At 40.0% G+C, this 13,034-nt stretch overlaps 1 protein-coding gene across 6 annotated transcripts in view; it reads right to left on the bottom strand.

Moving 5' to 3' along the window:
• Positions 1-13,034, bottom strand: part of SETX (senataxin) — an 86,367-nt gene that overhangs the window by 39,676 nt on the left and 33,657 nt on the right. For all 6 annotated transcript variants that reach the window (XM_059410468.1, XM_059410471.1, XM_059410472.1 and 3 more), the window contains one exon: positions 542-641. In XM_059410468.1, the coding sequence (XP_059266451.1) occupies positions 542-641 (100 nt within the window). The remainder of the gene's footprint in view (positions 1-541; positions 642-13,034) is intronic.

The following is a 13,034-nucleotide window of genomic DNA, read 5'->3' as shown; positions in this document are numbered from 1 at the left end:
AAATAGAAAGATTTACTCAGAATCTATCAACACTATTATTTGGGGACGCCCTCCCCCAACCAATCTTGTCAAGCTCCCTTCACTCACCATATCTTCCATGTCCAGCTTCCACTCTGGCCTGTGATACTCTACAGAATGGTTAAAACCATGAATTTTACATTCATAACTGTCCCAGTAATTATTCTAATTATGACTTCTTTTTTCCTTGAAGATTTTATTTATTCATTTGACAGAAAGAGACAGTGAGAGAGGGAACACAGGCAGGGGGAGTGAGAGATGGAGAAGCAGGCTCCCCGCTGAGCAGGGAGTCCAATGTGGGACTCAATCCCAGGACCCTGGGATCATGACCTGAGGCAAAGGCAGCCACTTAACGACTGAGCCACCCAGGCACCCCTCTAATTAAGGCTTAAAACATTCCTTTTAAGAGGTTACAAATTCAGCTTAGGAAATCTATGTCCCAGAAAATTCAAATGACGATAATGTTTCCTCAACAGAAATCTCCAATTATTATGTATTTTAAATTACAGAAGAAAGAACTTACCCACAAACTCCCAGTATTTTTTATAATCAGCAGGAAATTTTCGTAAATGCAACTGATAGAATTTTTCTTTGTTTGGAGAGCTGATCCACTCCTGTGCCACCTATACAAAGTAAAAAGGCATATTAAGAGAGCAAAAACATTCTGGAAAGCCAATTCTAAACAGCAAAACTTCCCCAAACAAGTAACAAATAAAGCCCAGAACCTAAAATCCCAAGTGGCAGAATATGAAAAATTCATTTGTGACTTCTGGTTTCCAGTTTGGCATGTAAGGAACTTAGAAGTCACTACTTGATCCTAATGAGTAAAAAGCAAGCCAAAAAGTCAACCTTTCCCATCATCACAAGTGACAGGAGCCCGAAGCTCAGGGCCAGGAGAGGAAACACTGAACTGGAACTGATGGGCTGGTTCAGGCTCAGTGTGGACAGCTCTGAGAGATAACTACTCTACGGGGAACACATCTTAAGGGGAACCCCACACTTCGTTGAGTTCTACCTCTAAGGAGTCCTTCTGGCCCTCACAGCAAGTAATGGAGAAAACCCATTCATGCTTCCAGCACAAGGAGGAGGAAATAAACCATTTTGAAATATACCAGAACATTTCGATCTTAACGAGGCTTGATCTTGGAGAAAGTCTCTTATTACCAGAATAGAACTATTTGAGGGAAGAAAAATAACCAATTGCAGCCCATTCTGGCCATCCTGTCCCCCCTAGGGAGGTGGGGGGAACTGAGAAGCAGGTGTATGGTTCTTAGTCCAGGAGCCAAACCTCCCCAGAAGACTGAGGGGCTATCACAGGATTACAGAAAGGTCCCCCTCCTCCACAGCTTACCACATTACCAAAGGCCGGCTTACTGCTGACTCTTCCTTTCACCTACATCATGTCCGCCTTACAACAAAAGTTGTAAGGTCACTCAACAAAGGCCAGAAACAGAGACTGAATAAGCATCAGAATCAGAGGTAGGTATGGCAAGAATGTTGAAATTACCAGACCAGGAAATTTTTTAAAAACTGTAATTAATATACTATGTGTTTAATGGAAAAAGTAGAGCATGGAAGAAATGATAATGGGGGTGGCCTGGGTGGCTCAATCATTTTAGCATCCAACTCTTGATTTCAGCTCAGGTCATGATCTCACAGTTGTGAGATCAAGTCCCGCCTTGGGCTCCATGCTGGCCATGGAGCTTGCTTAAGATTCTCTCTCTCCTTCTCCCTCACTCTATTTAAAAAAAAAAAGAATAGATGATAATGTAAATTCTAAGAATCAAAAGAAATGCCAGAGACCAGAAAACACTGACAGAGATGAAGGATGAAGTCTCTGGTGGGCTCGTCAGGAGACTGGATACAGCTGAGGTAAGAACTGCTGAGCTTGAGGATCTGGCGACAGAAACCATCAAAGCTGCGAGGCAAGGAGAACAAAGACCAGGGGACGGAACAGAAAACCCGAGAACTGCGGGCAAGGGCCAAAGAAATGGGACAATCAGGAGCAGGAGTGAAAGGAACAGAAGCAAGACCTGAAGCGATCATGACCAAGAGTTTCCCCCAAATTAATGTCTGACACCAAATCACAGATCCAGAAAGCTCAGAGGCCACCAGACAGAACAAATGCCAAAAACTATACATAGGCGTATCGTACTCATACTTCAGAAACCTGAAATAGCAAAGATAAAAAAATCGTGAAAGAAATCAGTGTAGAAAAACATCCTACCTACTGAGCAGAAAAGGTAAGAATAAGAATCACATCTAAATTCTCAGAAACCGAGGCGCCTGGGTGGCTCAGTGGGTTAAGCCCCTGCCTTCGGCTCAGGTCATGATCTCGGGGTCCCGGGATCGAGTCCCACATCGGGCTCTCTGCTCAGCAGGGAGCCTGCTTCCTCCTCTCTCTCTCTGCCTGCCTCTCTGCCTACTTGTGATCTCTCTCTGTCAAATAAATAAATAAAATCTTTTAAAAAAATAAAAAAATAAATAAATAAATTCTCAGAAACCATGTAAAAAGGAAGAAAGTGAAGCAAATATTTAAACTGTTGAGAGGAAAAAACCTACCATCATAAAACCCTGAACCCACAAAATTATTCTCTGAAAGTGAAGGAGAAACAAAGGCTTTTTCTCAAAAAAAAAAAATGGAGGGTATTTGTCACCATTAAATTTATCTTGCAAGAAATGTTAGAAAAGAGGGCGCCTGGGTGGCTCAGTGGGTTAAGCCGCTGCCTTCGGCTCAGGTCATGATCTCAGGGTCCTGGGATCGAGTCCGGCATCGGGCTCTCTGCTCAGCAGGGAGCCTGCTTCCCTCTCTCTCTCTCTCTCTCTGCCTGCCTCTCCGACTACTTGTGATTTCTCTCTGTCAAATAAATAAATAAAATCTTAAAAAAAAAAAAAAAAAAAAAGAAATGTTAGAAAAGATCTTGAGAAGGAAAAGCATATTGGGATCTACAGAAACAAAGAGCATCAGAGAATAAGCGAAGGTGAAATTAAAACCTTTATGTTTCTTATTCTTAACTAACCTAATAGTTTTATTCAAAATAATAGCAATGATTTATTCAATCACGTACGTTTATGTGTGTATTCGCACACAAGTGAAACACACGCCAGCAACGATGCCAGGGATGGGAGGGAGAACTGGCGCTATTCTGTTATCACGACGTACTCACACACCCATGAAGTGTTAACTCAAAGTGGACTCAGATTAGTTGTGAATATGTACTGCAGGCTCTAGGGCAACCAATAAAAAATGTAAAAAATAATTGATATGCTAAGGAGAAAGAGAAAATGGCATTATAGAAAATGCTCAGTGAAAACCACAATGGCGGGGGCGCCTGGGTGGCTCAGTTTTTCAGCGTCTGCCTTCAGCTCAGGTAGTGATCCCGGCATCCTGGGATCCTGCATGGGTGGGGGGAGCTCCCTGCTCAGTGGGAAGCCTGCCATTCCTTCTGCATGTGTTCCCTCTCCCTGTCAAATAAATAAAAATCTTTAAAAATAAATCCCAAAAACAAAAAACCACAATGGCAGGGAGGCACATGGGTGGCTCAGTTAAGTGCCCAACGCTGGACTTCAGCTCAGGTGATGATCTCAGGGTTGTGAGACTGAGTCCCACCTTGGGCTGGACGTGGAGCCTGCTTAAGATTCTCTCTCCCTCTGCCCCTCCCCACCCCTGCTCATGTACGTGCTCTTTTATTCTAAAAAAGGGAAAAAAACAGTAGAAATTAATCCACTTATATCAATAGTCGCCTTAAATGTCAATGATTAAATACACCAAATAAAAGATAAACTGTGAGAGTGAATCAGGAAATAAGACCCAACTATACACTGTCTACAAGAAACTGACTTTAAAAGTAAAGACACATTAAGGATTAAAGTAAAGGGATGGAGGAGCACCTGGGTGGCTGTTGGTTAAACATCCGACTCTTGGTTTCAGCTCAGGTTGTTAATCTCAGGGTTGTGAGATCGAGCCCCACGTCAGGCTCTGTGCTCAGCACAACCTACTTAAGATTCTCCCTCTGCCTATCCCCCACCTCATTCTGCGTGCTCTCAATAAATGAATCTTAAAAATTTTTTTTTAAAAAGTAAAGGGACAGAGAAAGATAACCACGCTAACAGTCAGTAGTAGAAAGGAAATCATAGCACACAAGGCAATTTCCATGTACTTTTTTTTTTTTAAGATTTATTTATTTGACAGACAGAGATCACAAGAAGTCAGAGAGGCAGGCGGGGGGCGGGGAGCAGGCTCCCCACTAAGCAGAGAGCCCAATGCAGGGCTCGATCACAGGACCCCGGGATCATGACCTGAGCCGAAGGCAGAGGCTTTAACCCACTGAGCCACCCAAGTGCCCCTCCATGTACTTCTTAACACCACTGCACCTGCTAGTAGATGCCATTTCTAGGGGAAAAAACTAATATTCAAATAACATGCCCAAAGCAATATAGCTAGTAACTGGTCAGATAGAATTTTTTTAAAAACTTACTATCTATACTTTCTAATAAACACTTGAAGGAACGAAGAAAGAAAGAGAGAAAAGAAGAGAAAGAGGGAGTAGCTATATTAACTTCCAGCAGAGCAGATCTCAAGGCAAGGAAAGTTCTCAGGGATGAAGAGGGGCATCATGTGAGGGACAAATAAGTCACCAAGATACATGGGTCCATGTATCTTACATGGGTAAGAAGACACAATAAGCCTTCATACAGGTGTGCCTAGCAAAAGAGAATCAAAATAAATGAGGCAAAAACTGACAGAACTGCAAGAAAAAATTATTTTTACACTCTTTTATCAGAAATGGACAGATCTAACAGGCAGAAAATTAGGAAAGACAGCTGAACTCAAAAGCACCAACAATCAGCCAGATACAAATGAAATCTAGACTACTCCACAACAGGAGCAGATCATACATTCATTTCAAGATCACATGGCAAAACAGACCACATCCACTTTCACAAATTTAAAAGGACAGAAATCATACGCTGTCTGTTCCAGACTATAACAGAATTAAACTAGAAATCAACAACAGAGATAACTGGAAAAGCCCAATGTATCTGGAGATTGAACAACAGAGTTAAGTAACACACGGTCAAAGAAATTTCAAGGGAAATTTGAAAAATATATTGAACTAACTGAAAATGAAAAACACAACTTGTGAAAAGCAGACACAGTGCTTAAAGGGAAGTTTATCCACACTGAATGCATATATTAGAAAGTCAGTAATCTAAGCTTCCACCTTAGGAAAGTAGTTTCTAGAAAACTAGAAAGCAAATTAAATTAAAAGCAAGCATAAAAAGAGAAATAATAAAAGAGCAGAAATCAATGAAATTGAAAACAGGAAATCAGTAAGAAAAATCAATGAAACCAAAAGCTGGTTCTTTGAAAAGATCATAAAAATGATGAGCTTCTAGCCAGGCTGAGGGAAAAAACAACACAAATTTCCAATATCAGAAATGAAAGAAGAGCCATCACTACAGATCCCACAGACACAAAAGTGATAAAGAAATATTATGAACAACCCTATCACCACAGATGTGATAACCTAGGTAAAATGGACCTATTCCTAGAAAGAAATAATCTGCCAAAATTCACACAAGAAAAAGATAACATGAACAGGCCAACATCTATTAAAGTAATTCAATCAATAAAAAAAGGAACCTTCTGAAACAGAAAATACCCAGGCCAGCTGACTTCACTGGCGAATTCTACCAAATTTTTGAGGAAGAAATTATACTAATTCTCTATTCCAGAATACAGAAGCAGTAGAGTAGTCCCTAACTCATTCTATGAGGCCAACATTTTACCCAAATACTAAACCAGACAGACATTACAGGAAAAGAAAACCGTATCTCAGTATCTCCAACATAAAAGTAAAAATCCCCACCAAAACATTAGCAAATGGAATCCAACAATGTATAAAAAAGAATCACACACCACAACAATGAAGTGCAATCAATCCCAGGCATGTAAGACTGGTTCAACACTCGAAAATCAATTAATGTAATCCATACCATCAACAGACTAGCAAGGCTACAGGATATAAGCTAAAGTACAAAAATATTTCATATGTACTAATAATAAATAAGTGGAGTTTGAAATATACAATCATGCATATTAGCACTCCCCAAAATGAAATACTTAAACATAAATCTAACAAAATACATGTAGGAGCTATATGAGAAAAACCACAAAACTCTGATGGAAAATATCAAAGAACTAAATAAACAAAGATATTCCATGTTCAAAGGCAGTAAGAGTCAATACTGTCCAAATGTGAAAAATTCTTCCCAACTTGATGTATAAATTCAATGCAATCCAATAAAAATCCCAGCAAAGTATCAACAGACTGATTTTAAAGTTTATATGGAGAGGCAAAACATCCAGACTAGCTAACACAATACTGAAGAACAAAGTCAGAGGACCCAATTTCAAGACTTACCGTAAAGCTACAGTGATCAAGATGTGTGGTACTGATGAATGAATAAACAAGGAGATCAATGCAACACAACAGAGAGCCCAGAAACAGAGCTGCATAAATGATCTAATCCCAGTCAACGTGTCAAAGGAGCAAGAAACAGTGCAACAGAGCAAAGACAATCTCTTTCAACAAACAGTGCTAAACATCTGGGCACTCACAAAAATGAAGGTAGACACAGATTATTACACCCTTCAAAAAAGTATCTTAAAATAGATCAGAGATCTAAATGTAAAATGCAAAACTATAAAGTTCCTAGGAGGTAGCATAGGAGCAAACCTAGAGAATTTTGGATATGGTGACGACTTTTCAGATGTAACATCAAAGGCATGACCCATGAAAGAAAGAACTGATGAGCTGGACTTCATTAAAAACGTTCTGCTCTGAGTAAGACAATGTCAGGAGAATGAGAAGAGAAGCCACAGACCTGGAGAAAATATTTGCAAGAGATACCCCTGATAAAGGACTATTACCCTGAATTTATAAAGAACCCTTAAAACTTAACGATAAGTCACCCAAAAATGGGCAAAAGACCTGAGAGACACCTCCCCAAAGAGGATATACAATGGCAAGTAAACACTGGTCAAGATGTCCACAATCCTGTGCGATTAGAGACTGAAAATTAAAATGAGATGCCACTAAATGCCTATTCGAATGGCCAAAATCCAAAACTCTCCCCCTCTTCCCTACCCGCAATCATGAGCGTGCATGTTCTCTCTCTCAAAATAAATTTTTTAAAAAGGCTTAGTAAGTGAAAGAAGCCAGTCTGAAGAATGGAGGATTCCAACTCCATGGCATTGTGGAAAGGCAAAACTATGGGAAGAGTGAAAAAGGTGGCGGTCAGTGATTAGGGAGGAGGGAGAGATGAACATGCAGAGCACAGAAGATTTTTAGGGCAGGTAACTATTCCGTATGATACTATAATGGTAGACACAGGACATCACACGTTTGTCAAAACCTGTAGACCAAGAGTGAACCCTAATGGAAATCAATGAGTCAATGCAGATCTGTCAATTCTAACAAATGTACTAGTCCGGCACCAGATGTTGGTAAAGGGAGGGCATGCATGCATGTAGAGACAGGAATATATGAGAACTCTGTACTTTCGGCTCTGTTTTGCTGTAAACCAATTAACTACTCTAAAAATAGTTTAATAAAAATAATTACCTTATGGCAATTACGAGTAAAGCTGCTATAAACATGTGCAGGTTTTTAATTTCCAAAGCAACCTTAGGAGCCAGAAATAAAGAGGATCTCTGATCATCAAGCTATAATGGCATACTAGAGGCCAAACTTATTGAGAAAGTACAGAGAAACTCAAAAAAAGTACTAATGAATATATTCAATATACCATATATACACTGATTTGTACATTTGATGAAGTTACAGTTTTATCTGTTTCATAACCTTCTAGACTTCAAAAATTGAAACATCATGAATGGCATGTGCTAATATTTTCACACTAAGTGAAATAGTAGTTAAAGGTTCAAGTAAGTGAATGCTTGTGGTCCATCAAAGCAGTATTAAGTGTGTAAGAAATCACCTAGGGAGGACAAATAATCGTGCGTATAATTAGAAAGTAAGCTCCCTGGGTAGAACATTTACAACACACTGAACAGAAACTAACACTGGCTCTTCAAATTATCACAGAACAGCGGAAATGCTATAATATCATACAACACACTGTAACTTCAAACATGCCGTGTCCCTTTTCTTTACACTGGGCGGGGGTGGGGTGGGGGGACATGTCCAGCCAGGCCATGTCCTCAGAGGACACACCAGCCTTCTTTTTTCCAATAAATATAGAGAATGGGATTATTGTATAAAACTGTAGGTTTCTAAAAATTTGGTAATTTTTCAGATCAAATATTCTAACATTATATTTTTATAAAAATGTTACCACTACATACATTTTCTTTGATTATGAGATGGTTAAGATCATTCTCTTGATTTAAAAAAAATCCCATTATTAAAATAACAGCTATTTCACTGCAGAAAAGGAGTTTGTGCAATGGTGGTTCCCAACAACCAATGCTGCCTTACAGGTTACAAGACAGAACCAAACCCAAAACCTACAAAGCAACTGCCACTCATACTCATACATCCTGTCTTCCCTTTCTTTACAGAGTCAAAGGCAAACCCATTAATTTTGTTCTGAATCCCTCTTTTCCTCCTTAAGACTCAATTTCTGAAGTTATCCACTGTCTTACATCAATTTCTTCCTGCTCATTGCTTCTTCCTATCAGCATACACCTTGACCTACTTCTTGGAAAACAAAAAACCAACCCAAACCATGCGGAGACGGGGGGGGGGGTAATATAGGAACTCTGTGCTTTGTCCTCACTTTTGCTGTAAATCTGACAATGCTTTATAAAGATTATTAATGGGGGAAAAAAAAACCCACGAAGCAAACAAAACAAACCTTTCTTTAATTCCTGAATCACCATCCAACTACTGCCCCATTTTTCTGCTCCCCTTCCTCTTCCAAAAACAGTCCTGCTATTCCCGTCTTTTCTACTTGGCTTCTGTCCTAACCAACCCACCAAAATGGTTCATCCAGGTGGCATACTCCACTTTCAAAGATTACTTCCTTGCCCTCTTTTTGCCTCCTTGCTTTTGATGTCAGGTCAACAGATTTCATCTCCAGTGCAAGATGTACTCCCATCAACAGTCTACGCAAGGACTCTCTCCCTCTACCCACAAGGCCAGAACTTCCACCCTCCACACTCACTCACTCTGTGTCTAGAAGGAGCATCACTAAAAAAATCCAGTGCGGTGTATATTTACCCAAAGGACACTGCAGTGTAAACGTGCCTACTTGTTTTCAGTCAGTACTTAAGAGTCTGTTGCTACTGACTGCAGTTAGAACTGCCATATCTTATTCATCCAACCTAACTGGTTCCCGCTCTGTAAACAATCCTTTTAATAACATCTTTTAATAACAGATCCCCAGGGATGGACATGTGTGTTCTGATGCGTACACCTCAGTCTGAAACTAAGAGGTCAGCTGGGATCACAAACTTTGGCTCACTACTCTGTTAATGTACTTTTCTTCTTTGTGAGTTAGAGCAGCACTACGTATATTCACCATTTAGTCTTCCCTTTGATGGATGGCTAGTTTTAGTTTTTGTCCATCTTCTATTGATTTCCACATTATTTTTTTGTTGATTTACAAAAGCTTTTTGTATATTCTAGCGGTCTTGTCACTTTGGGAATATTTTAACTCTTCTTCCTATCTGTTAACCAAGAATATGGGGTCCTTCACTGAAAAATTTTTAACTTTGACAGGGTAAAACCCCAATTTTTCATCTTGTGCTTAATACTTCTTGGGTTTTTAGGACTTTAGTCACCTAAACTGACATGTGTTTTCTGATACTGTTTATTCTCTCATATAATTCTTTCAAATACACGTGTTAGTTGAAGATTCTATTATGCTATTAGACAGTAAGGTGGGCTAATTTTTTCCCACTAGAGTAGGCCAATTTTCCCAGTACTATCTAACAATTTATCCTTTCCCTGCTGACTTGTGGCAGTCTATCCTAAGTTGTCTTATCCTTAAGTTGTCATATAGGCTGGGGGGGCGGGGGTGGGGGTAGGTCTCAGGAGCTAAAGGATCTCTGTTCCATTTCAGTGAGTTGTCTGCCCATTCCCGTGCCCTCCAATTACAACGCTTTAAATATGTCTTCATATTAAATAAGGTGAGTGAGTGTCCCCTCTCCCCATTATGCTGTTCTTTTTCAAAATGACTATTAAAATATTTTATTCTTTTTTTTTTAAAGATTTTATTTATTTATTTGACAGAGAGAGATCACAAGTAGACAGAGAGGCAGGCAGAGAGAGAGAGAGAGGGAAGCAGGCTTTCTGCTGAGCAGAGAGCCCGATGCGGGACTCGATCCCAGGACCCTGAGATCATGACCTGAGCCGAAGGCAGCGGCCCAACCCACTGAGCCACCCAGGCGCCCTAAAATATTTTATTCTTTACATAAATTTTAAAATGCTTATAAAGCTCTTCAAAAAATGTCCTGCTTGGAGGCACCTAGGTGGCTCAGCTGCTTAAGCATCTTCCTTCAGCTCAGGTCATAGTCCCAGGATTCTGGGACAGAGTCCCAAGTTGGGCTCCCTGCTCAGCGGGGAGTCTGTCCCTCCCTGCAGCTTTTAAAAAAATCCTGCTGGAATTTTAACTGAAACTGTATCAACTGTATAGATTCCAAGAGAAGTCATATTTTTACAATGTTAAATTGTCTTATCCATGAACATGGTACCTCTCTTCATTGGTTCACTCTTTCTTAATGGCCTTTAAAATAGAGTTAAGACTCAAATGTTCTCCATAAATACCTCATGCATTCACTGCTAAGCTCTTAACATGTCTGCAGTTTGGGTCTGATTATAACTGATACTTCTTTCATACATTCTAGCTAATTATTACAGCTATAAAGGAACATTTTTTCTGCACATCAACCTTGTACCCAACTACTGATTCTACCGGAGTTTCTATGTAGATAGTGATACCATCTGCAAATGATCAGGATTATGACGCTTCTAATTATTCACTGCTGTTTGACAATGACAATGACAATGGCATTGTCATTGTCAACTGCTCTTTCAGTTGCTGCTTTGAATATTTTGAGATTAAACCACTGCGTCCACACATGCTCATGGTTGGTTCTATGTTCTTAATGGGTTAATATTCCTTCTATGAGTACCTGTCTTTGTGTTTCTGAATTATTTTCACATTTAATTTTGATTGTAAAACTGCAGTCCTGCTTTCTTTTGTTCATGTTCTTCTGTTACCCTCTTTTTCCTTTCTTTCATTTTAACTTTTCTAGCTCTTTTTACGCATGCCTCTGGCAGAGAGTGTTACTACTGGAACTTGCCTCTTCAGTACATTCTAGTTGCAGCAAGACTAGTACATCAAGGTCTTGCTGCAACTGTTATGGTACATGTGTGCTTAGTTATATTCTCTATATAAGAACCCTCTCAACCCAAACTCTTAACTGGCAAATTTCCAGTTTTATCATCTCAGCTCATTTTTTCCCTCCTGAGCTCCTTATTACACACAGAACTGTACTTGTACCAAACCTGTACCTTTTCTTTTTTATTTCCCACTTCCATCCTTTCCTGATTCCTCAAATTGTGTATATTTATTATTCATGCCACTTATGAATTCTTGATTTCAACTATTATCTCTTTCAGCCACACTATCTTCTCTGCATTGTTACAGTTTCTCCTGCTTCGTGTTTCATGTTCTCTCCTTTATCTCTGAAAATACTTAACGTGCTTAGGACTAAAATCTTTTTGCCTGCTCCAATACTTTTGCTTTATCTTCTCTGTATTTTCCAGTTTGCTACTTTTCCCTTATAGTGACTGTACTCCAAGGAGACTCATCTTTCCCCCTCTTGAATTCATACTCCCCACTGATACTAGGCACATCACTTGGAAAGGTACATGGGGCAGGGGAGGAGGGAAAGCAGCTAAATCCCAACACCACTCTAGCTTTTGTGCCTCTGCTTATGAATGGGGTAGGGGGGAATGGGGGGGAACATATCTCATGGAATGAGCATGGTAATATTATAATCAGCAAATCTATCCCAGGACTTATGTTTTTCAAACTCTGACTCCCTTGGTTATAATAACCTAGTCCCAGGGATGAGAACTTTCAAGAATCCAGGAATTCTTGCCTCATATGGGCTGGGCTATAGAACAACCCTAATGCTACCTACTACTTTTGGCAGACATGAGCTAGCTACAATTTTTCTGCTCTGCACTACAAGGTAACATCAAAGCAGTGTTCTAGCCCAGCAGGATGAGAGGAAGGAAAAAAGGGCAAAGTAAAAAATCCACTCTAACTCCCATCTGTGGCAGTTCTTCTAGTCTGGTCTATCATTTCTTTCCCACTCTGAGACCACATCATGTCCTACCTGCCCCTAGGCTTTCCCACAATATATATTCATCTAACACATTCAACTACAACCCTCTGGCTTCTATGATGTCACTTGGAGAAGAGACTGCCATTAGCCCAAATGCATGTGATGCCCGGTAAACAGCATCATCACCTAACCAGATGCTTAAGCCAAAAGCCTCAGAATCATCTTCTCTTTCCTGAATTCCAACATCCATTCCATCAATAAATCTCCAAAATTTACCCACAATGACTTCACTTCTCTTTACTTCCACAGCCGCCACCCAAACCAAACTACCATTGCCTTTCTCCCAGGCTACTCTAACAGCCCCTTAACACATCTATATAGCATCTATGCTTGCCTTTCCAGATTATTCTCCATGGAGCAACCAAGAATGATAGGTAAAAACCTGCAATCTACTGCGTATTACTACCCCCCACCCTAACACCAACTAAACATCTTCCATCACTTTCTCACTAAACTGAAGATGAAACCCCAACCCATAGTTTCCAGGGCCATATACCATCTGGCTCCTGCCTACTTCTCCAATCTTATTATATTTCCCTTTTCCCCTCAGTTCCTTCACTCCAGTCAAACCAGCCTAATCTCTCTGCTCATACATGCTCAGTTAGTCCCCATCTCAAAGCATCAC

This window comes from Mustela nigripes, chromosome 9, assembly GCF_022355385.1.
Source record: "Mustela nigripes isolate SB6536 chromosome 9, MUSNIG.SB6536, whole genome shotgun sequence".
Taxonomy (NCBI): Eukaryota; Metazoa; Chordata; class Mammalia; order Carnivora; family Mustelidae; genus Mustela; species Mustela nigripes.
This window is presented reverse-complemented; position numbering and strand designations above follow the sequence as displayed.